Here is a 23,202-nt window from a genome sequence, read left to right as displayed (position 1 = left end):
GTGATTATCCTGCTCTGCAATAAAAACACCCTTTTCTCCTTCAGATCTTAGCAGAAAGTTCGCCTCCTCTGGGAAGGTGCTCCTGACCCCCCGAACAAGTCGGGGCCCCAAGTATATGCTCCTGTATCACCCTACAATATATCTTCATAGGATTTTGCTCCTGTGTAATCATATAGAGTACCTTATATAGAATCCATTGATGTGTTACATGTGTGTAATTTGTGGTTATGGGCAGGATGGTAAGGATCAAGGTGAGGAAGGCTGAGGTAGACCGGGGAGGCGTTGGATGACCTGCTGACGACGCTGGGTGTCATCTTGTAGGACATGGAGGGCTTCCAGGCCAGGGAAGGTTCTCCGCCGGAGCACAGCTCTGATGGGGGTGAGCATTGGAGGGGGCAGCAGAGTGGAGGTCTTAGGACATGCTGGCAACAGTCGGGCACGAGGTTATATGGGGTACCCGCTTCGCAGCAAGCTCACCAAAATTAGAATGATCTGGAGCAATCAGTACGGCCTCTGGGGGAGAGTAACACGTACATTCAAGAACATCCATATTTTTGTGTTTAATGGATAGACTTTCAGTTTGGGAGGAATGACAAGACTCTGGAAATGGATGGTGGCGGTGGCACATCGTAAACGTACTTAACGCCACCGAACTGCACACTTACAGTGGCTCACGGGGAGCATCTGACGTTACGTTTGTTTCATCACAATGAAAACTCACCGGCATCTATAAAAAGAGGCTGTAAGGATCCTAAAGAGCAGGGATGGAGAGGAGCGGACAGAGAATAAGGACATTTTGAAGGGACAATCCACAGAGCTTGCCGATTAATGGGAAGACAGAAATGAGGAAGCAGGTAATTCCGAGGTCTCCCGGACGCGTGCCTGTTGCACTTAGAGAAGCGGCCTGATTTGGTGGTAGATGAAAGGGTGCCTAGTACCGGGCATCTCCTGGCTGACAGTAACGCGGGGGCTGATTTCCTCTTGCCTGGCTGGCTTGAAAGAGAAGGTGGGGTGACTTAGGCCCGAACCCCTGACACAGGATGCCTTTCCTCACTCCCACCGAGTCTGGGTGGATGGTCAATAAATATTTGAATTATTGATCAGTTAAGTACTGGGCTTGCGATCGTAACACAGACTTCGCATGGTTGTAACTTTTCCTTGTATTTCATTTATCTGGGGAACAGTTTCCCAGCTCTAGTAAATACTCAACTTGAAGTAAATAACAGGTTCACTAGTCATTTTTTTCCTCATTTTTTTTTTCTTTAATGTAGACATACGAATTCCAGAAAAATCCCTGGGCAGGTATATGGGGGGTGGGGGGGGAGTCGGGGTTGGCGGAGTAAGACGGGAAAACAGGAAGTAGCAGAGCATTTTAACAAGTTATTAATTAAGTTAGATTCTAAAGATCGTGACGAGCGATTAGTGCTTTGTCGGCTGCTGCAAATGAGAACTCCGATTCCTTTCTCAGACAGTGATTCTCAGGAGGGAAGTCGGTCGGTTTGAAAATGAAGCGCTGCTTTCTCCCCAGGTTTTTAGGCGGGACACTTAGTGTATTTGAAAGAAGGGTATCGATCTTTATAGTTACCGGAGTGGACATAGGATACGCGTTTTGCTGCTGCTTCTGAGTCACTCACACGTCGATTTCCTGTTAGGCACAGACTGTATCCCACAGGAGCAGAAGTGATGTGTGAAAAATGGAGAAGGAAGAGGGACAGAAAATGACATTTCTTGAGTCTCATTTTCAAGCACTGTGCTTGGCACTTTTAACATGGTCACATCTCTGGCTCTATCACATTGATGTTTCTCTCTCTCTCTCTCTCCATTCCCTCCTCCCGTACACCCTATCTAAGCATAAATGGGAAAAATATCCTTGGGTGCAGATTTAAAAAATTAAAAAATAAAATGTTGTCACATCTCATTCCCAAAAAACTCTTAAGAGGTTTGGACAGTTAGCTGCATTTTACAGTTTCAACTGGGGCTCTCTGTCTTTGTTCGCCTGGATGCCACAACAGAATGCCACAGACTGCCAACAACAGAGATGCATTGCCCACCGTCTGGAGGCTGGAAGTCTGACATCGGGGTGCTAGCAGGGTCCGGTGAGGAGCCTCTCCCAGGCTGCAGACTTCTCTCTGTCCCCACATGGTGGAATGGCCTAGCATCTCTTTTAGAAGGGTGCTCACCCCGTTCACGAGGGCTCCACCCTTAAGACCTAAGCATGTCCCAAAGACTCCAGCTCCATATACCATCACACTGGGCATTAGCATGTCAACAGATTAGTTTCAGAGAGACACACACATTCAGCCTAGATGACTCTAATTGCTACATTATCTGTTGCTTGATAGCAAATGATCATGAACCTGGTGACAAAACCACACACTTAATTATCTCATAGTTCTTGTAGGTCATCTGCTGAGGCAAGGCGACAATCAAGGTGCTAGCCAGGGCTGGGTGCCCATCAGAGGCTCAGCTGGGGAAGGATACTCTTCCCATCTCTCATGGGTTCTCGGCAGAATTCATTTCCTGGGGCTGTAAGACTCATGGTTCTGCAGCCCCAGGTAATTGATTCTTCAAAGCCAGCAACGGAGACAGACATGAGCAAGACAGATGCAACATTCCTACGTAACCACGAACATCCCACCACCTTCATCCCAATGCATCGATTAGAAGCCAGTCACAGGTCCCATCACACCCGACAAGAGAGGGTCACACAGAGGCCTGCACACCCAAGGCAGGAATCGGGGGGCCACAGTCGGGACTAAAGTTGTCGTACAACTGGCAAGTGGTAGAGCCGGTTACAAATCGAAATCCTTCTGACGCTAAACCCTGTGTTTGGATTCTAACCTCAGTTGTACCTCTACCCACTGGGGTGACCTTAGAGAGATGTAACTTCACCAGCCAGGGCCTCCTCACTTAGAAAAGTGGCTGCATCCAGCTGATCTTGCTGGTGGTTTTGGTTTCGATCTGCTGTGGCTCTATCATCAGCGGATAGGGAGCACCCCTCCCTCCACAGCTCACACTCAGGAAGTGGGAGCAGTGCCCCATCTGTGTCCGCCCGGGGGGACCCACCAGCCATCCTCACATCACCTGTGCTTTTTTCCACAGCGTCATCTATGCCATTGTGATCCGAACAATTTGGATGAAAAGCAAAGCCCATGAGACGGTGGTTTCCAACTGCTCCGGTGAGTTTCTAAGGAGTTTCCGACCCTTGGCCGACCTCTGCGGAGCTTCGCCCTGGCTGACGGGAGCTTGGGCCCTGTCGTAACCAGCCTGCACCGCTCCGCCGGGCCCGGCATGCGGGTCAGACCCCCGAGGCCCCGCCTTTTCCACCTGGCCTCCCTGGGGACTGGGGGAAGCAAGGGGGGACCTCAAGCCTGGCCAGGCTGTACCCTGAGCAGCCTTTGAGCCAGAATCCGGGGTCACCCCAGTCTCTCGGGCCTGGTCATGAGGAGGACACTGGGATGAGCAGAGAGAACTGTCCGTGAAAACACCATCATTCGCCAAAACACCAGAGCGCGGAGCCGCTGACTTCACGGAAGGGGAAGGCTGCCTTCCATCCACAGAGCCGTCCTGGGCCCTAAGCCAGCGGCAGCTCCGCCCACACCTGCCCCATCCCAGCACACAGCTCCCGGCATACTGAGCCCGAGACAGCACTATAGCCGCCCCCCGACAGTAAGACTTCACCCAGAACACCCACACAGCAGGCGCTGAGGCCGAGAGTCTACCCTGGGAGCAGGCAGGCGCTGCTGGACCTGACAGCTTGACCCGGGTGCCACAGAGAGCAGAAAGGGCTCCTGGCTTTCTCTTCACTACAGCGTCGCTTGCTATGTCACATGGGGGAGGAGACCGGCCCCGCTCAGATCGCAGGCCTTCCCCATTCCTTGTACACACCTGTGCTCACAGCACAGGCCCGCGTACACCAAGGCACACATCCGCACACCCTGTGCACACACACACACTTGCACACTTGCATGCATGCACATAGGCACCCTCACCCACACGCACTCACACAGGACAGCCGGGTGGCGCTGGATGCCAGGGATGGGAAGAGCGGTTCCGTTCCAGGTGCACCACCAAGATCTGGGCCGCTTGGCAAAGTCGGGAGCCTGTCTGAGCTCCAAGGGGTTCAGAGGAGGGGCAGCCTCCTCTGCTCCGACTTTGAGCTGATTCCTATACTGGACTCAAACCCAGCTCGTCTTCCTCCCTCTTGAAGCTCTTTCTTCTAGTGACGGCAAGAAAGTCACGCGTATTATAGGGCACTAATAATCGGTGTCCGTTTCCCCAGGAGAATCAGCAGGGAGGCAAGTCCTGGTGTCTTCACGTGAATCCGGTTCAATTCTGCTGTGTCCCTCCACAAACCAGGGCTGTCCAGTGAATAAATAGCATGGGTCCTGACAGAGGAGGTCACCCATCTCATGCAGGGGGTCTCAGCCAGGGCCGCACAAGGGCCCTGTAGGGAAGCTACTCAGATGCACCCAAATCCAGACCCAGGTGCTAGAGAGGCTCTGGTTCACTCAGTCTGGGGTGTGATCTGCAGATCACTACTTTAGAAAAGCTCTTCAGATGATCTTGATGTACAACCAGGTTTGACAAGCTCTGGTCCAGTGGGAGACGCAGTCACAGGCAGCTGACTTCCCCTCTGAGTGACAGGGTAGCCCAGGGGTGTGCGCAGGCTTCTGGGAAGGTGCCCAGCTGTGAGGAACCCATCATTCGGCTATGACAGCCCCTGTGCCTCCCTCGTGCTGGTCTGGTCTCTGCACCTGTTTTTGCTAGAAGAGCAAGAGCCAGAAAAGGGTGAATTCAAGTGCATTTATTTTATTCATTGTGAGCGACTCTGGTCAAAAGTCAGATGATTTGTCTAAAGAGAAGATGGGTGAGCGTCCTTCCTGAAGGCGACATTAAATACAGACAGGTGCAGGGCCTGGTTTTTCAGGTAGGCTGAGGTCTTCCTGTCTTTTCAGATTTAAGTCAGGTTGGCCTAAATCCCTGTCCTGTGCCAGCTCCAGGGGGCGGTGTGCCCCTCCTGCCTGCCCATCTGAGCTCTCACCTGTCACACCTCCAGCTCTCTGTTCCCTCTGCTCCTGGGCCAAAGGGCCACGCGGGAAGCACCTCGTTCTCCTCGGGTCCGTCACCCGCAGTAGAGCAAACGCTGCTGGGAGAGTCAGGCATTAAAACGGTTCCCCTTCCATCAGCCACCCACACCAGGCGTCTCCCACGGCCCCTTTCTCAGCAGAATTTTCACCGCCGTGGTTGGGCCCCTGTCCCTCTCCAGGGTCCCCCACACTGTCTGCTACCAGACTTTCCAGTCACCGCACTGTTGGGCCCCCATCCTCCGGTCTCTGAAATAGGACAAAGCCTCAGGGTGGTCAGTTTTCCCTCTGACACACACTACGCAATTCTCCCTTCCCAAAGGTGGACGTGGATGCAGTCAGTTTTCATTCTTTAATACAAGTTTATATCTCCGATATACCTATTTTTCCATCGTCTATATCTTTATGTCACCATCAGCGACCGGCTCCGGGGTGCGGAGCAGATGGTTGTGTGAGAAGCCCGTAGACTCTCTGCATCCTATTCATAGATGACACTCACTTCCTTTCCTATCTGTCATTACAGCCAAGCACTCGGGAGTTGGCTGGTGCACGGAGTTCCAGTGGCGTTAGCATGCCAGGATGATTGCTCAGCGACAAGGGACAGCCGCTCGCTTTGTACACACAGGCTGCAAATTCGCGCCGTCATTAGTTTAACAACCACTCCTCGCTGGCAAATATGTCTCAAAGGCTAGCAGGGGAAAAAAGCTATTTAATAAATGATTGAGAGACTTTCCTACAAACAAGCATGGAGGCTAGAGGTAGAGGAGATGAGGTTTCCAAACCTGTACATTGTTACCTTTCGTAAGTCAGCAAGCGCTTGATGCCGGGGGTGTCTGTCTACCCCTATGAAAGAGAAGATTCCTCATGGGGGCAGGGGGTGGAGGAGGTGCACCCGTGGAACTGACAACGTATCACATCTGGATATGGTTGAGCTGGCCCTTGTGACTTGGGAGACATCAGGCGATCCTTGCTATATCCAAATTGCATGTTAGACGAAGGAGACTGGGTGGTGAGTGAAGTTTTGGATTAGGAACTGGGTTTGGGTCATGTAGACCTCTAGCTACGTGTACTTACATCTGGGAACGATGCCTTTAGCATCTTTCTTCATCAGTACATGTGGGTAGAAGGGCTTCTCTGCAAACCACTACATTTAGCAAAAGACATACAGAACTGCATGGGAAGAAATATAAAGACTTAAATAGATGGATCTGTGTGGACAGTAAGACCCAATAGCATGAAGACGTCCATTCTCCCCCCACCTGATCTACAGGTCCAGTCACACCTGACATGGGATGTTTTATCCAGCTTGGCAAGCCCATTTTGAAACGGACATGGCAATTTCAAGAGCCAAGAATAGTTGGGACTTTCCTGGAGACCTAGAACAAGATAGGGGAGGGTTTTACTGTACCGAATATTAAGATGTATCATTAAGTCAGAGTGTGGTACTGACACCGTACAGTAGACAAATAGAAAATAGAACAGCCCACAACAGACCTGCACATATATGAGAACTTGGTGTATGTCAGATCATAGGGAAAGAAACAAAATTGGATTTTTACCTCAATTCATAGGCAAAAAAAAAATTCCAGATGAGTTCAAGACTTACATGTAAAATGCATGACTTTTAAAACTTGAAAAGAAAAGGTAATCTCGTTATGACATTGGAGTGAGGAAGGATTTCTTAAACAAGGTACAAGACACCATTAAGCCAGAAAAGAAATGATGGATACATTTGACTCCATTAATATTTAAAAAGTCAAGCCACAAAGTAAGAAAAACTTTCTGAAACACATTACCTGGGAAAATATTAGTATCCAGGATTTATGTAGAAGTCCTAAAAAATCAATAATGAATTTTTTTTAAAGATTAAACAGAAAAAATAATGAGCCAGACACAGGCATTTCACAGAAGGAAATGGAATAATGGCCAAAAATAAGATTCTCAACCTCATTGAAAATCAGGAAAGTATACATTCAAATCTCAGCTAGATACAATTTTCTACCCACAGGTTTAATAAAGATATTAAAGCCTGATATTTCTAGTGTTGACAAAGATATAAAGCCCATGGCTTATTTGGTAATACTATTTCTCAAAAATGTAGTAGGCTTCTGCTCTATTTGCTTCTAGTCGTTTTCATGAGCCTGCAACGTCTTTATTCGTACGATCCTCGGGTCTGACTTGTTCTGTGCTTCCTCGCCCAACCCCTGTCTGTCAACCTGATGGAAGCGAGTTGGAGACCATCAGAAACAGTAGGTGAGAGGCCACAGCCTCAGTCCCACCTTGGCCTCAGGAAGGATTCATAACGGGTCTTTGCAGGCTACAAGCCCTCAGTGTTGTGGCTTCACCTATGGGCCAGGGCCAGCTTCGTGGTCATTTATAGACCTATGTGTATTTCCTATTGTTTCTGAGTCTCTGGGGAGCACAACCTACTCCATTCACCTTGTCCTCTGGGTTTTAGGCTCAGTGGGTACACAGTCTACCTTTCCAGGCATCTTGTGGGACACTTCTCCTAGGTGGTCTCTAGTGTCCCAGCTTCCAGTATCAGGTTTCTGGCCGCCTTCTGCCTGCCCAGTGGACCAATGCCACATGTATTAGGTTTTATTATGACAGCCCTTCCTAGGAGGTACCAACTTCCGCTTTTGTTAAAGGAACACCAGCAGCTACAACAGAGAAACCCCAAATACAGTAGCCTTAACAAAACAGAAATGCGTCTTTTGCTCAAAGTCCAGTGGACAGTAAAGGTCAAAGGGAAGAGCACTGTTTCACACAGTTTTTCAGAACCTCAAGCAGATGAAGATTCTGTCACCAAAGCAGGTAGCTCCTAAGGTGTCCCTCAGCATCGACACCCAGCAGGCAGGGTGGGGAGGAGAGAGAGTGGGGATTGCTCAGGTGGTTTATCTGAGCCAGGTCTGGGTCTGGTACACAAGGCTTCTTCTCATGTTCCCATTGGGAGCACGTAGTCACATGGCTACACCTGCTGAAAGGGAGGCTGGGAAATGTAGTCTAGCTGTGTGCCCTGGGGGGAAGGAAAGGCCAGCCTGTCCCTGGCATAATGATTTTAGGCCTGTCAGGGGTCCTGGCTCTGCCGGAGCTGAGGAGCTGAGGAGCAGAAGAGGATGTGAGTTAGGTGAGTTAGGTCACACTTCCTCCAGGCTAACCATAACCTGTGGTTTACTAGAAGGTTCACACACACACATACACACACACCTAGGAAGGAAGTGATCATAGTTCCACAGCTAAGCAAATGAGACATAATGTGCTAAAAATATGGAACATGCAGGTGATATCTGTAGATAAAGAGCCATCAATGATCAGAAATCAAAAACACATTTCCAAGGTTAAAAATTTTAGAAATCAGACATACAATAAAAAAAAACAAAAAACAAAAAAAAAACGTTTAATGTTTTTCTTTTTTTAAAAATAGCAAACATTTATTCTTTTGTGCTACACTTTTTTAAATTTCTATTTTTTTTATTAATTTATTTTTGTTACAGATATCTCTCCTTTTTTACCCCATTGACACCCTCCTCCCCATCCCCCCCACCCCGTCCTCAGCTCTGTTGTCCATGTTCATCGGTTATGCATATATGCATATAAGTTCTGTGGTTTATCTCTTCCCTCCCCCCACCACCCCCTCTTCTGAGGGTTGTCAGTCTGTATTTTACTTCCACATCTCTGAGTCTACCCTGTTTCTCAGACTGTTATGCTCATTATATTCCACAAATAAGTGAGATCATGTGATATTTGTCTTTCTCTGCTTGGCTTGTTTTGCTTAGGATAACACTCTCCAGGTCCCTCCATGTCATCTCAAATGATAAGAGATCTTTCTTTCTTACAGCTGCATAGTATTCCACGGTGTATATGTACCACAGCTTTTTTATCCATTTGCCTACTGATGGACACTTGGGCTGTTTCCAGAACTTAGCTATTGTAAATAGTGCTGCTACAAACATGGGGGTACATATATTCTTTCTGATTGGTGTTTCAGGCTTCTTAGGGTATATTCCTAAAAGTGGGATCGCTGGGTCAAATGGCACTTCAATTTTTAATTTTTTGAGGTAACACCATATTGTTTTCCATAGCGGCTGCACCAGTCTGCATTCCTAACAGCAGTGCACTAGAGTCCCCTTTTCTCCACACCCTCGCCAACACTTGTTGTTTGATGATTTGTTGATGGCGGCCATCCTGACAGGTGTGGTGTGATACCTCATTGTTGTTTTAATTTGCATCTCCCTGATGATTAGTGATGTTGAGCATTTCTTCATATGTCTCTTAACCATTTGTATGTCCTGTTTGGAGAGGTGTTTATTTAGTTCCTCTGCCCATTTTTTAATTGGGTTCTTTGTCCTCCTTTTGTTGAGTTGTATGAATACTCTATATATTTTGGAAATTAACCCCTTATCTGATGTATCATTGGCAATGATGCTCTCCCATACAGTGGGTTCCATTTTCATTTTGATGGTTGTTTCTTTTGCTGTGCAGAAGCTTTTGAGTTTGATGTAGTCTCATGTATTCATTTTTTCCTTTGTTTCTGTTGCCTTAGGTGATGTATCAGTGAAAATTCTGCTGCGTATGATGTCCGAAATTTTGTTGCCTACATTTTCTTCTAGGATTTTTATGAATTCATGGGTCACATTTAAGTCTTGTATTCATTTTGACTTTATTCTTATGTATGGTGTAATTTGATGGTCTAGTTTCATTTTTTTTTTTTTTTTTTTTTTGCATGTAGCTGTCTAGTTTTCCCAACACCATTTATTAAAAAATCTGTCGTTACTCCATTGTATGCTCTTGCCACCTTTGTTAAATATTAATTGAGCATAATGTCTTGGGTCAATTTCCGGGTTCTCTGTTCTGTTCCACTGGTCTATATGCCTATTCTTGTGCCAGTACTAGGCTGTTTTGATTACAGTAGCTTTGTAGTATAACCTGATATCTGGTATTGTGATCCCACCTACTTTGTCCTTCTTTTTCAAGATTGCCATGGCTATTTGGGGTCTTTTTGGTTCCATATAAACTTTTGAAGTATTTGTTCTAGTTCTGTAAAATATGTTGTTGGTATTTTGATGGGGGTTGCATTGACTCTATGGATTGCTTTGGGTAATATGGACATTTTAATGATGTTAATTTTTCCAATCCATGAACAAGGTATGTCTTCCACTTTTTTATATCTTCCTTTATTTTTTTTCCCAATGTCTTGTAATTTTCTGAAAATAGGTCCTTTACTTCTTTGGTTAAGTTTATTCCTAGGTATCTTAATTTTTTTCTATGTATAATATCACTTCATCTGCGAATAAATGTTATCATGTGTTAGCGAGATAACCAGAGACGCACAGCCAAATAGTAAAGGAGTGCTTTATTCTCATTGGCGGACTGCAGAGGGCAAAGTCTTCCCTCAGATCAGCAGCCACTGTTTTTTAATTGTTTTTTCCTTTTGGTGTTTTGGTTGATTGTTTTGATTGATTGATTTTTTCTACCCTGTCTTCTAATTCACTGATCCAGTCCTCAGCTCCCTCTAATCTGCTGTTTAGTCCTTCCAATGTGTTCTTTATTTCTGCTATGTCATTCTTCATTTTTTCTTGGTGGTTTCTTCATTTTTTCTTGGTGGTTTTCATTTCAAGTTGATAGATTTTCAATGTTTCTATGTCTTTACTCATGGTGTTGATGTCCTTACTCATGCTGTTGCGTTTCCTCAAGATCATGACTCTGAATTTTACCTCTGATAACTTACTTAACTGCATTTCATTTATCTCATCTTTGGTAGAGGTCTCTTGTTCTTTCATTTGGGATTTGTTTCTTTGTTTCACCATTTTGGCTATCTCAGTGGGTTTTGGAGCCTGCCAAATTTTCCCTGTGGGTGTTTGTGTTCTCTGTTTGTGGCTCCCTCTACTGGGTTTGGATGAACATGGGAGGACCCACGTTAAACATCACTGTCAAGTCTTACTTTCCTGAGTAGTTTTGCAAGCCTGGGAATGGTTCAGTTATCCTCTAGCCTTTTTGCCTGGAGGCTATTAGTTGTAGTTACTTGAAGAGCCTTGGGTTCTCAGTTAAATGAAAAACTCCCTCAGGTGTTTAGCATAAGAGGATTTTCTGAGGCTGGGGCAGATGCTGGTTGTTAATGAGTCTCAAATAGCATTTCAATGGCACGCCTGTGTGGGGTTGAATCTCCGAGGGAGGGGCCACTGCCTCTCCTCAGAGCTCTGGGAAGGAGCAATGTGGCCACCGACCTGCATGGCCATAACTCAGCAAAAGCTCTAAGTGCCCCCCAAATCCCAAGTGTCCCCACACAGTTCCAGTCCAGTCTGCCCTCCCTCTGCCGGAGCCCAAGGTGAGTGGCTGTGGCTGTTTTAGCCTCTGTCTCGGCTGCGCTGTGGGGCCGCCTGGGAGTGTAACCCGAGGGCGCAGCTCCCAGCTGAGACCGCAGCTGTCCGTGGGCTCCCAGCCCCCCTCTCATGCCTTCCCAATCCTACCAGGATCGAGTCAGTGTCCCTGGTTATATGGTCCTTGCAAGCTGCTTTTCAGTTGCTTTTTCTCGATGATTTGTCTTTATTTTAGTTGTAATTCCAGTTTGGTCCTGGGAGATGGTCTGTGTAGCTCCCTTCACTCCACGCCATTTTGGACTCTCCGGCAAACATTTATTTTTCAGAGTTCCGGAGGCTCGGATCCTAAGATTAAGGCCCTGGTGGACTTGGTTCTGGAGGCTCGGATTCTAAGATTAAGGCCCTGGTGGACTTGGTTCCGGAGGCTCGGATCCTAAGGTTAAGGCACTGGCGGACTTGGTTCCGGAGGCTCGGATCCTAAGGTTAAGGCACTGGCGGACTTGGTTCCGGAGGCTCGGATCCTAAGGTTAAGGCACTGGCGGACTTGGTTCCGGAGGCTCGGATCCTAAGGTTAAGGCACTGGTGGACTTGGTTCCGGAGGCTCGGATCCTAAGGTTAAGGCACTGGTGGACTTGGTTCCAGAGGCTCGGATTCTAAGATGAAGGCACTGGCGGACTTGGTGTCTGCTGAGGTCAGGCTTCTTCGTTTGCTGTGTCCTCACACGGCCAAAAGTTTAAAAAAGCGTTTAATGTTTTAAATCAACCTGAAATATACGAAGTTCCCAACATATGAAAAATATTTCTTCTAAAATACCCCTAGGTAGACTTTCTTGTTCACAAATGAATCTCCTCCCTCATTGTGGGTTCACAGATGGCCCCCCCCCTTGCCAGGAATACATTCTGCCTCATTTGAAAATCCCAGGATAACACTGTCCCTCCCACTCCCCACCGCGGGCGTTCAACCCACAAGCATGGATTCCCAGCGGCCCCTCTTGGGGCATGCCTGTAGGGAAGGGGAGGCCAGGACCTGGCCACTGGGAGACTAATTTCCACGTGGGCCCCAGGGACTCGGCTCGAATGCAGCCTCGGGCAGGTTTCAGAATCTAATGGATCCGCTGCCTCTAGGCCCCCAGCTAATGCACAGTGATGGACAGCTGAGTCAAACTGTTTTTCCTGCAGCTCCGTGCTGGGCCTGGGTAGAATTAATCCTTTTATCTCGCAATAAAGGAGAATTATGGGCATTTTGTCTTCCGGCTGCCTTTGAAGAGCCATCTTCAGAAGCCGGAGGCTTTGCATTTCGCAGAGTGGCCAGACTAAAGATGCTTTTCACTGATCTCAGGGCGAGACTGAAGGGCAGGCAGTTGATTATATTGTCACCCAGTTGCCCTGTGGAAAGGATGGAAAGTTTCTATTTTAAGCAGATTTCAGAGCACAGATGTCATTCTGGAGAACCTTTCAGAGAAACAAACAGTCTTAAGAGCCTACAGCCAGCGGCCACCCCAGCAAAGGGGATACTCTGCAAGGGTACAGTTTGGTCTGCCATTCTTTCTACTTGCCTCCCGTGGGTCTAACCCCACCGTGATCATTGTGGGGTGTGCATCATTCCTATACACAGATAACAACGTTGTCTAATAAACTGACTACACGTGGTAATATCTTGTGCTCACTTTCATAAAGGCAGCTCGTATTCCTCTGGTCTAACCCCACCGTGATCATTGTGGGGTGTGCATCATTCCTATACACAGATAACAACGTTGTCTAATAAACTGACTACACGTGGTAATATCTTGTGCTCACTTTCATAAAGGCAGCTCGTATTCCTCCGGAAACACTGTTAAAACCTCATTCATCCCAACTAAGAAGGGAACTGACATGCTCAGCGTGGGGCTTGGCATCCTGGCTGCATTATTTTATTGGATTCTTCAAAATAACTCTGAATTTGGTGTTTTGCATCTCATTTTTATTGGGAAACTGAGGCTGGGAGGAGTGGGCAATTTGCCTCTGGTCACACAGCTAGTAATTGGTACAGCTGGGCATGCACCCAGGTCTGACTCTGAAGCCCGCATCTTTCCCAAGATGCCACCTTAGCGACCAGGGTTTTGCGACATTGGCCTTATCAGTGCTTTGACCAGATAACTCTTTGTTCGGGGATGGGGGCTGTTCTATGCATTGAAAGATGTCCAGCAGCATCCCTGGCCTACTTACTAGATGGTCATAGTAACCTCCCACCAATGTGACAACCAAAAACGTGTCCAGACATTGTCAAATAACCTCTAGGGGCAATTTTGAGAACCGCCGGGTAAACACTCCTGAAGCACGTGCTTGCTTAGACCACCCAGGCTCTGTGGTTCTGTGAAATGCACAGAATAACTAGAAGGCCCAGGAGTGGTCTTACAGGGTATGCATCAAGAAACAAAAAATCAACTATAATTAGCATATTGGTTCAATGCACATAAAAAGCCCCTTATCCCTTTTATTCCTGATGGCGGCGGGGGGACACTCTCCCGTCGCCTGGCTTTGTGACGCATGTGTGATCCTTCCCTGCAGCACAGACACTCTGTCTTTTAGCCGATTGTATTCAGTTCTTATCTCTTAGGAGCTGTGCTAGGCTTGTTGCCTTGGGCTGGATTGGACTGGAGAGGGTTCAGAATACAGAGCACAAAGGTACACATATACCAGTTCCCAAGGGGATTGAAAGAAATGTCAAACATGAAATCTGAACAATGCAGTGGAGACAGTAGTTGGCCTCTAGGGTGCGACTGTCCTGCCCCCAGTGGCTTGGCTACCCTGGAAGGGCCCCTGAGCTGGGCCACCACTAAGGTTGTGCCCATGAGCCCTAATCACTGGCAACCAGCTGAAGGTTCCTGGGGCCGGAAACCTACCCACGCTGCCCTCACTGAGGGGGTGCGCCGAGGCCGGGCTGCCACTTTCGGAGCGAGAGCACCGTCCCGTTTCCACAAGGTGCCACGTGGGCTGGTAAAAACTCTTCCACAACGTCAAGGAACCTTGCATCCGAACTCTCCATCCCCACATTTGCCAGGTCTTCACTCCTTTTACTAAGAGCTGTTCTGCCATCGTATCCACCTTTATTTTACCACTGCTCGACTAGAGAGGGGTTTGTATTCACTTATTAAGTTCACAGGATACAGGCATGAAAAAAACAAAGTTCCTGTCTCCATCACACTGACATTCTTCAAGATTGTTTTGGGTTTGGTTTTGTTTTTCAATATCTCTGGCTTGAGCTTTTGTCCAGAGTGCAGTTTCTGAATTAGATGAATAAGTCAGCCTGGGGGAAGATGCTGAGAAATTGGCTTTGCCCTTGGTCGCTGAAGGAACCAGATGGGTGTCTCAGCATCGCCCTCGGTGGTCACATGGCTGATTCTAGTTTCGGCTGCCTCGGGGCATCCAGCCGAGCCTCCTGAGTCTGAATGTCCTGGTCCATTTGCATTTTACATTAAGCTGCAAACTGAGCAGCTTCCAACATCCAGCCCAGAGCCTTTTCTACTGTAAAAATGTGCAAGGAGGGCCCCCGGGGCGTGGGTGAGCAGGAGATAAGTGGTCCCCTGACAGCCGTGGGGAGAACTTGCGATGTTCACAGTGGCGGAAACAGCCCTGCACTTCACCGTCCCCTTTCTGTGTCTCCAGATGGAAAGCTGTGCACCAGTTACAACCGAGGGCTCATCTCAAAGGCAAAAATCAAGGCCATCAAGTACAGCATGGTCATCATTCTAGGTAAGCAGCGTCCCTCCCCGGGCTGCAGAGCAGTGTGAACACTCCCAAAGCAGGCTTGGCCAGGACCTGTGGTGGCGAGCCCCCAGGGGAACGGAACTGGTCTGTAGACAGTCCACCTCCATCTGATGGGAGATGAGCAGGTGAAACTTTTCCGTCTACCCTTACCTTCTTCAAAGGATGGCATTTGGTCCCTAATCTCTCTTCATTAATACACTTGTCCTCCGAGGCCCTGGGGTACATAATTTGGAGAAAATTAGATCACCAGCCGAAGCTGATACACGCCATCACCTCGTTGACCCAGCTGCTTCCTTTAATCCATCCTGTCCCCCAGGGCTGAAGTTGATGAGCGAAAGGAAGACAGAAGAGGCATTCCATGTCTTCTGGATAATTAATTTCAAGGTCACTATAAATTCCTCCCTAATGAATGTCTATCTTCTCTCTCGCTCTCCTGTCTTCTTCCCTTTGCCTTTCCCTCTATTCTTAAGACCCCATAACGTCACCTTGTCCTGGAAAAAAGGGTATTTCTGGAGCACCTAATCTGTGTCGGACCAGTGTGTGTTCTTTGTTATCCTGAAACCTTCAAAAACGTCCCCTTCCTTAGGCCCCCTCAGCTAATGACCTTGGCTCTGACTTCACGGAGAAAATGCGACTAAGCAGGAGAGAACTCCTCACTCCCCGGCCCTCACATGCCGGTGGGAAGAACCTCTGTCCTGTGCTCTCCTCTCTCCTAGTGCTGAATCCCATCCTTCCTGCCTGCTCAGAAACGTTCTTCCGGTTCTCTCCTCCTCCCCACGAGTTCCCCCGGACCGGGTCGTCTGCACGTAAACATGCGGGAATAGCCCCTCGGTGGACTGGCTCACAACTGACCCACTTCACCACGTTCTTTTCCGGCAGCCTTCTCCACCTCTTACCGCTCAGACCCGGAGCCTATTTCTAGCCCCTTTCTTTGCGACAACCACCCTTATCAAGGTCACTGCAACCTCCAAAGTGCCGAATGACAATTGTCAATCTTCATCTTCTTTGACTTCTAATCAACATTGGATTCTTCATTCCTCCTTCACTTCCTTTGCCTGGAAGTTGCATCTATTGTTTCTGCTCCAGAGCTCAGTTTGTGTCTCTAATGAGCTCATCTCTCTGTAGTGGCAAGCAGAGGTCTTAGCCTGCTCTCCTACCCCTGCAGAGAAGCCTTCCTCCTATTGTCCTTGTGGGAGAGGAACACATTTTCCTCTTCCTTGGAGGTTTTTCTGACTGCTCTAGTCATCAGATAGACATGAGCAGATTAGCAAGAGAAAATAACCAAATTTAATATGCACGCGTGTAAGGGAACCCCACATCCATGAGAGAGTCACAGACCCAGTGTGCAGAGAGGTTCAGACAGAAAGGGAACATGGGTATATACACTCCTGAGCTAGGAATGAAGGAAGGGGTCTTGGGGACTTCAAAAGATTATTGCAGGGTGATCAGAACAGACCTTTAGTAAACAGAGGTTTGCCCTGCCTTATAGATAGGTCAAAAGAGGTTCTCTCTGATAAACACTTATGTGCAAGGGTCCTCATTCAAATTCTTAAGGGGGGTGGGCAAGGTTTCTCTTGAGTCTGCAGCTCAAGTTGCCTTTAGCTCAAAACCACAGGAGCACATCTTGGGGTAGCTGGTCCTGAACTCGCTGGTTCAGTAAATGACACTGTCGTTTACCCCGTGTCCAAACAAAAACTGAGGGTCCGCCATCTGTCATTCCTGTATCTTTCACACCCCACACATCGGGTTCACGAGCACGGCCCAGAGGCCCTCCCTGCAAAACAGATCTCAGACCTCACCGGGCTCATCGTCTCCACACCATCAGCACCTTCTGCCGCTGGTCTTCTGTTCCTCCTTTCTGCAAAGCCACAACGTGGCTGCTGAGGATGTAAACCGGCTGCTGTCTCTCCTGCAGCTCCCCCTGTGGGTTCCCATCGCAGGAATAAAATCCCACTCGGTCCATGTCTTACAAGGCCCGTGTGGTCGGCCCTCGTGGCTGGTCCTCCAGCCTGGTCTCCAGCCTCATGCCCACCGCGCTCCTCCTTGCTCAATCAATACGTCGCTCTGGTCTTCTTGCTATTTCTTTGAAACGTCACCTTGTGCTGACCTTGAGGTCCTCGCCCTGTTTCCTGCCAGCCCCCTCTGCCTTCAGGTGGTGGCAGGGCTTCGCCCCCACGTCAATGTTACCCAACAAAGCCACCTCCTCAGTGAGTCTTAACTAGCCTTCCTGGAGCCTTCACCCTGCTTTATTCTCTTCACTTTCCTACTTCTACCTGACATCATAAGATGTATATCGATGTGCATATGGGCTGTCTCCCCTGCTGGAGAAGTAATTCCATGAGAATGACTTTCACCTTGGGCTCCTTACAGTTCTACCACCAGGGCCTGAAATAGGCCCATACACGAGGGGCTGGATTGATATTAGTTGCATGAGCAGGTGAATGAGGATATGCAAGGAGAGTCCCTTTCCTAGAGCTCAGTACTGCCCCCGAGCCCCGCGCGGCCCTGGGCGCTGAGGGCACAGCCCTCCCGTTAGCTGATGTGGGTCACCAGAACAGTCCAGCTCCCTTTTACAAACACGAACACAACGGCACGGTGCCACCCGGACCACCCAGTGGGGCTCAGCCAGCAGAACACGGGCACCAAGCAGGGCGCAGGCGGACCTGGGATGAGGCGTCTGCCACACACCGGGGCTCAGAACCCTGCCCCAGAAGCTTCTGGAGTGGACGGGCCTCACTTGCCTTCTCGGACAGCCGGAAGCAGACACACACTCCTGGATGCGGAGTCAGGAAGCACATCTCATATGTGTGCTCCGGGGCCAGCGGTGCCGTCTGTGACCAGGAGCCACAGGCCCAGGCCGGGGCCTTACAGTCAGAGAGCAGAGATGCCCGCAGGAGGGTCAGCCATGCCAACAGCCCGGTCAGACCAGAGCAGCCCTTTCTATAACAAACACTTCGCAATGCCCTCTCCCACCCTGAAAGAAATGCATATATATAATCCTACAGTCCTAACACGATCCTTAAACAGTCAACATGCGATAATGTACATAAAGGAGGAATAGAAAGAAATAATTTATAACAAACAATACAGATTTCCCTGCATAAGTGCTTGGGCACAGCTACACCGGAGGAGGGACGAAGCAGTCGGCTGGATGTCGTAGCCGCTACAAATGCAAACCAATACAGGTGTGCTTGTATGGGGACAGAAGACACAGAGCAGGCTGCCGTCAGGGACATGATTTTCTGAGCAGGTGGACAAACCTGGGACGGTTCCAAATGGAGCAAGTAATCGCTCCTCTTTTGCAAGGGAATTGCATTTCTGGAAAATTCTGTATTTATGGAAAATGCTTGTGTTCGTATAAAAAATAGAGTCAGGTTCCTCCGCGGGGGTGATTGTAAACAGGGTTCTCGGCGACGTAAGTGTCAGGCTGGGTACTCAGAGCGTGTAAGGGACATGGGGACTGCCCAGCTCCAGGCAAGAGGGCTGGCATCCCTGGGAAACCAAAACCGCACCCACCACACCCACCCTTAAATACGCCAACAGGCACCGGGCAAAGTGATCCGAAAAGGCAGTTTACCCCTCCACGCCCAGAAGTCCCCAAGCTTCCCATGAGCAGTCACCACCGGGGCCAGAGCAGACCCTCTCCACAGAGAGAAGCTCCAGGAAAGCACCTGTGGGGTGTGAGTGTGTGTGTGTGTGTGAGTGTGAATGAGTGTGTGAGTGTGAGTGTGTGTGTGAGTGTGTGTGAGTGTGTGTGTGTGAGTGTGAGTGTGTGTGTGTGTTCAAGTGGGCACGACACTAAGGTCCATGCACTTCACTGTTTCTAATGGTTCTGAGGTCTGGGTGTAAGGAGCGTCCCCCGGGCTGGGGCCTCGGGGTGCTGATGGCCCGCTCTCCCCAGCCTTCGTCTGCTGCTGGAGTCCCTACTTCCTCTTCGACATGCTGGACAACTTCAGCCTCCTTCCGGACACCCAGCAGCGCTTCTACGCGTCCGTGATCATCCAGAACCTGCCGGCCTTGAACAGCGCCATCAACCCCCTCGTCTACTTCACGTTCGGCAGCTCCTTCTGCCTCGCCCGCAGGTGAGGGCACGCCAGCCGCCCCACGGGGTCTGGTCTTCCTCCCCCCGGGGCGCCCTGGCAGCTCAGGCGAACCTGAGGGTCAGAAAGGTCCCGCTAGTGGGACGGAGTGACACCCAGGCCCTGGACCCCAGCACCCCCACAGCCGAGGTCACACAGAGCAGAGCCCCTCTGGTCCCAGGCACGTCCACTGAAGCATGTCCACGAGGAGTGCCTCCACGCGTGGCCTGACCCAGTACGATGCCACTTCACAGATGAGCGACGTGGCCGAGCTGACGTCATCTCCCTCACACAGCTCCTGTCGTTTAACTGCTTCTCGGCTGCTTTCCTGCCCCCCCGACAGTGAGCAGAGGGAAATTCACAGGAAATAAAGTCATACAATGGTGTGAGGCGGGGTTCGATCCTACGGCTGAGGTTCAAATCCTGCCACTGTGGGTTCACAGCTACCGCTGACCTTGGGCAAGTTATTTAACTTCCATAAACCTCCGTGTGCGCACCTGTAAAATGGGGCTAACGGCAGTGCCGACCTCCTGGCCCCGGGGTCTGTCCGCTGGGCTCCCAGAGGGAGGGAGGGTTACAGCGGGTGGGAAGGAAGGTCACCGGCATGACATGGAAAGCGCTCAGCACACTGTCTGATCCTAACACATGCTCCAAAACGATTCTCTCTCAACGTTCCAACTGCTCTTTCCGTGAAGTCAAAGTATTTCCCTCTCTGCTTCCTTCTTTCTCCAGGGAGCAAAGGTCACGGGATTCCAGAACCACAGGGCGGGAGAGAATCCAGAGGCACGAAATGCAGGTCCTGCCCAACCCAGCGTTCATCTAGACCCGGGCAGGGGCAGGGCTGGCTGAGCCCACAGCTCTCCCGGTCCCCGCCCCGCCCTGGGCCTGTGCGTGGAGCCTGAGCTCAATCCCTGTGGCTTTTCCAGGCGTGATATTTCTGGAAGCTCCTTATCGTCTTTGCCTATCGCTGGCTGCTATTGTCTACCTAACACCTCGGCCAGGAAGCGCTGGTGGGTTTATTTTGACAAGTCTGGAGCCTGATACTTCTAAGCATCATCCAAGTGAAATATGACTAAATGTTTTCTAGTCGATTTTTATCATCCGAGTTTTCCATAAGTGGAAAAGGAAGGATTTAATTTGATTATATATACACCCCCACCCACAGCTCGGGGACGTGCGTGAGTTTATTTTTAGCCTCACATACATTCTTGACATTAAAATCTCCTTGGCAAAATCCTCCTTCCCAGAATTATTCTGAGCTCAACTTTTTTTTCTGGCCTACTGCTGGTAGAGTCATTAAAATGTGCAGTATATTTTAATAGCTCTCCATTCCTCATTATGGTGTCAACCCAGACTACATGTTTAAGGTCACGGTGGCATTTTTTTCATAAATTTCTCTTTTCAATTCCATGTGGCCTTAGGGAAAGAGTCTCTTTAGGCAGAGATCAGATCCTTCCATCACTATCTCTCTGAGAATTATTTTCAGATTCTGAGAACCCGAAGCCGCTCGTTCAATGTCTAGTTCGACAGCGGCCCCTCTCCAGGGGCCTACCTGGGAGCACCCCGGCCGCGTGGAGTGGTTGAGAAGTACTTCTCGACATTTCCCTTTAAATCAGGAGGGACCACCGAGGACCACAGAATCCTTGCTCACCTGGCTGCCCGCGTGCGTGGGTGCCAGTTCACAAGCGGAGCCTGCCCGCTGTCTGGGAGGGCAGGACAGGGGCCCTGGCTTCTCCGGACACACATGTTCCATCTCTGTCAAGTTCTGGTCTGCGGAAGACATTCCGGGCTGACCTCCTCCATCGCAGGTTCTGGAAGTGAAGCAGAGTGTGAGGGCGTCAGTCCTGTGGGGACCGAACGTGATGCGTTGGAACGCTGTCCTGCGTCCCCCAGTGGACCGGTCATCGGTGAGATGACGGCACAGGTCGCTGCAGAGTAAGCCGCCGTGGAAATGAAAACTGCTTCATGTCGCTGTGGGTTCTGGAATCCTCATTCCGCGTGTTTGCTGAGCGTGGGCAAAGACGATTTATGTGTTTGTGAGAACACTGGCCACGACCAGTCTAGCGACGCTGGACACTTCACTGACTGTTTCTGGGCATCAGGGGTCTCATCTGTCAGCTTGAGGCAGGATCAGCAGCAGCTAGGGAAATTCCTTGGCTAGTGGAATGGGGAAACTGAGGCAGAGCCGAACAACTGGCTGAGCAATTTACAGCAGATACGAAAGGTCGCCAGAGTGGAAAGCCCCGGATGCCTAGCAACTGGCAACACTGGCGCCGGACCGCGCCCCCAGGGTGACCTTTCCTCCCCTGGCACGTGGCTGGTCGTGCAGGTTAGACCCCCCCCCCTCCCTTTCCTCCCTAGAGAGAACATCTAGGCTTCAGTTGTGTTTCTGCTCCAGGCCCAGAAAAGCAGCAAATCCTGGTGGACAAAGCCAGGACCAGCTGCAATGACCAATGCCCTGCCCCGCACTGAGCAACCAGTGAGACCGTGACCCTGAAGGGGCACCTGGAAAAGCTGATGACTATTCTACTGAGATCCTCTCCTAAGTCCTTCCCTAAACTCCAGCCTCTAAAACCCTGAAAACAAAGGACCCAGCTCTTTCTCCCTCTGGGGAGCATACCTGTGTCTTTCCCTTCCCCCTATTCTCCCCGCCCCCCTGCGTGCTTTTCCTAAACCCTAAGGGACCCCAGGAGACAGGCAACTAGGGGAGCAATGGGCAGCAGCAGCTTGTCCTGGGCTGACCCCCTGAACCTGTTCCCAGGCCCCCTTTTCTCTGACTTCCCAGTGAGTGACAGCGGCCCCGCCCAGTCTTTCCCCTGTTGCTTCTTCTGTTTTAAGCCCTCCCTTTGTGTCACCCTCCCCAGCTTTAATAAACGTACCCTCACAACCACCTGGACTCGTATTGTAAAATCTTTCCTGCACAAATCAAGAACCAACCCAAGCAAACCCGCTCGGGGCCCGGTCCGTAGCAAGCTGAGAGTAGAATAAGGCCGGAGCAGAGGGCTGTGTGTTTTCTCTGCAGATACAGGCTCTGATTGAAGGGAGTTAAGTTGTGTCCGGAGAGTCAGAGCTTCTGGAATTCTTTCCCCAGGTGGCCAGTGACTCTGGCACTCGGCGCTGACTCTCTGGGCCTTCAGAAGTGGTAACTTCCCCATCATTCACTGCAAAGTCAGAGACAGCATTGCCCCGTCGAGGACCACAGCTGCAGCTCTAGAGAAAATGGGAGGCTTATGCTGTGATGTCACTGTCTGTAGCCTTGGCTGCCACTTGGGGTCAGAGTCAGGGGGTGCTGTGTGGAACAGAGCAGCTTACTGCCCACGCCAAGACAGCCAAGCCGTCCCCGAGTACATCATCACATGGCGTCAGGCACAGGTGACAACTTAGGGTACCAAGAGTAGGTGTGCTTACTCTAGTATATTTAGCCACACAGCAGAAAACAAGTGTTTCTACTGGACTAAATTAAATATAAGTGGTAAAAACGTCTCTGCTGCCAGGGATTGTGGGAGGTAGAATTTAATTGACGTTTAATCTCATGGAGCAGCATCTACCTTTTCTTCCCCAGAAAGTGGTAACGCCTGTTTAATGGCCTTAACTTGTGATTGATCACGAGAAAATGAGTTTCCCTTTTAAACCGCACACACACGTGGTTCAGGCTGTCTTCCTGCGTCATTCGGACGGCTCCGTCCGCCTTACAGAAGTGGGTCTGCCTCGTCCTCCGTCCAGTATGGAGCGGACCACAGGCCGGTCTGCTGAGGAAACAAAGGTATGTTTAGCAGGAGATAAAGTCGCTCTGCGCTTGTAGTCATCTTCGGTGAGCCACCGACCTGCGGCGGCTGCAGTTCTTCTGTGGTCATTTGAACGTATCTCATTTTACATGCGGGTCTACCACGGTCCCCCGGAATTTTCCATCACATTTGATTGAGAGGAGTTGGCGCTCGATGTCTAGGTGCCAACCTCCTTGCTTTTGGAAACA

The 23,202-nt window shown here is 49.7% G+C and overlaps 1 protein-coding gene across 1 annotated transcript in view; it reads left to right on the top strand.

Annotated features, from left to right (window-relative positions):
- The window catches only part of NPSR1 (neuropeptide S receptor 1), a 114,293-nt gene extending 94,206 nt beyond the window's left edge, over window positions 1-20,087 (top strand). The window contains exons 6-9 of the mRNA XM_036247210.1: window positions 3,103-3,179; window positions 15,049-15,135; window positions 19,052-19,232; window positions 19,962-20,087. Coding sequence (XP_036103103.1) covers window positions 3,103-3,179; window positions 15,049-15,135; window positions 19,052-19,232; window positions 19,962-20,052 — 436 coding nt within the window. The 3' untranslated portion in view covers window positions 20,053-20,087. The remainder of the gene's footprint in view (window positions 1-3,102; window positions 3,180-15,048; window positions 15,136-19,051; window positions 19,233-19,961) is intronic.
- The last annotated feature ends 3,115 nt before the right edge of the window (window positions 20,088-23,202 follow it).

Source organism: Molossus molossus, unplaced genomic scaffold (assembly GCF_014108415.1).
Source record: "Molossus molossus isolate mMolMol1 unplaced genomic scaffold, mMolMol1.p scaffold_m16_p_7, whole genome shotgun sequence".
Classification (NCBI taxonomy): Eukaryota; Metazoa; Chordata; class Mammalia; order Chiroptera; family Molossidae; genus Molossus; species Molossus molossus.
This window is presented reverse-complemented; position numbering and strand designations above follow the sequence as displayed.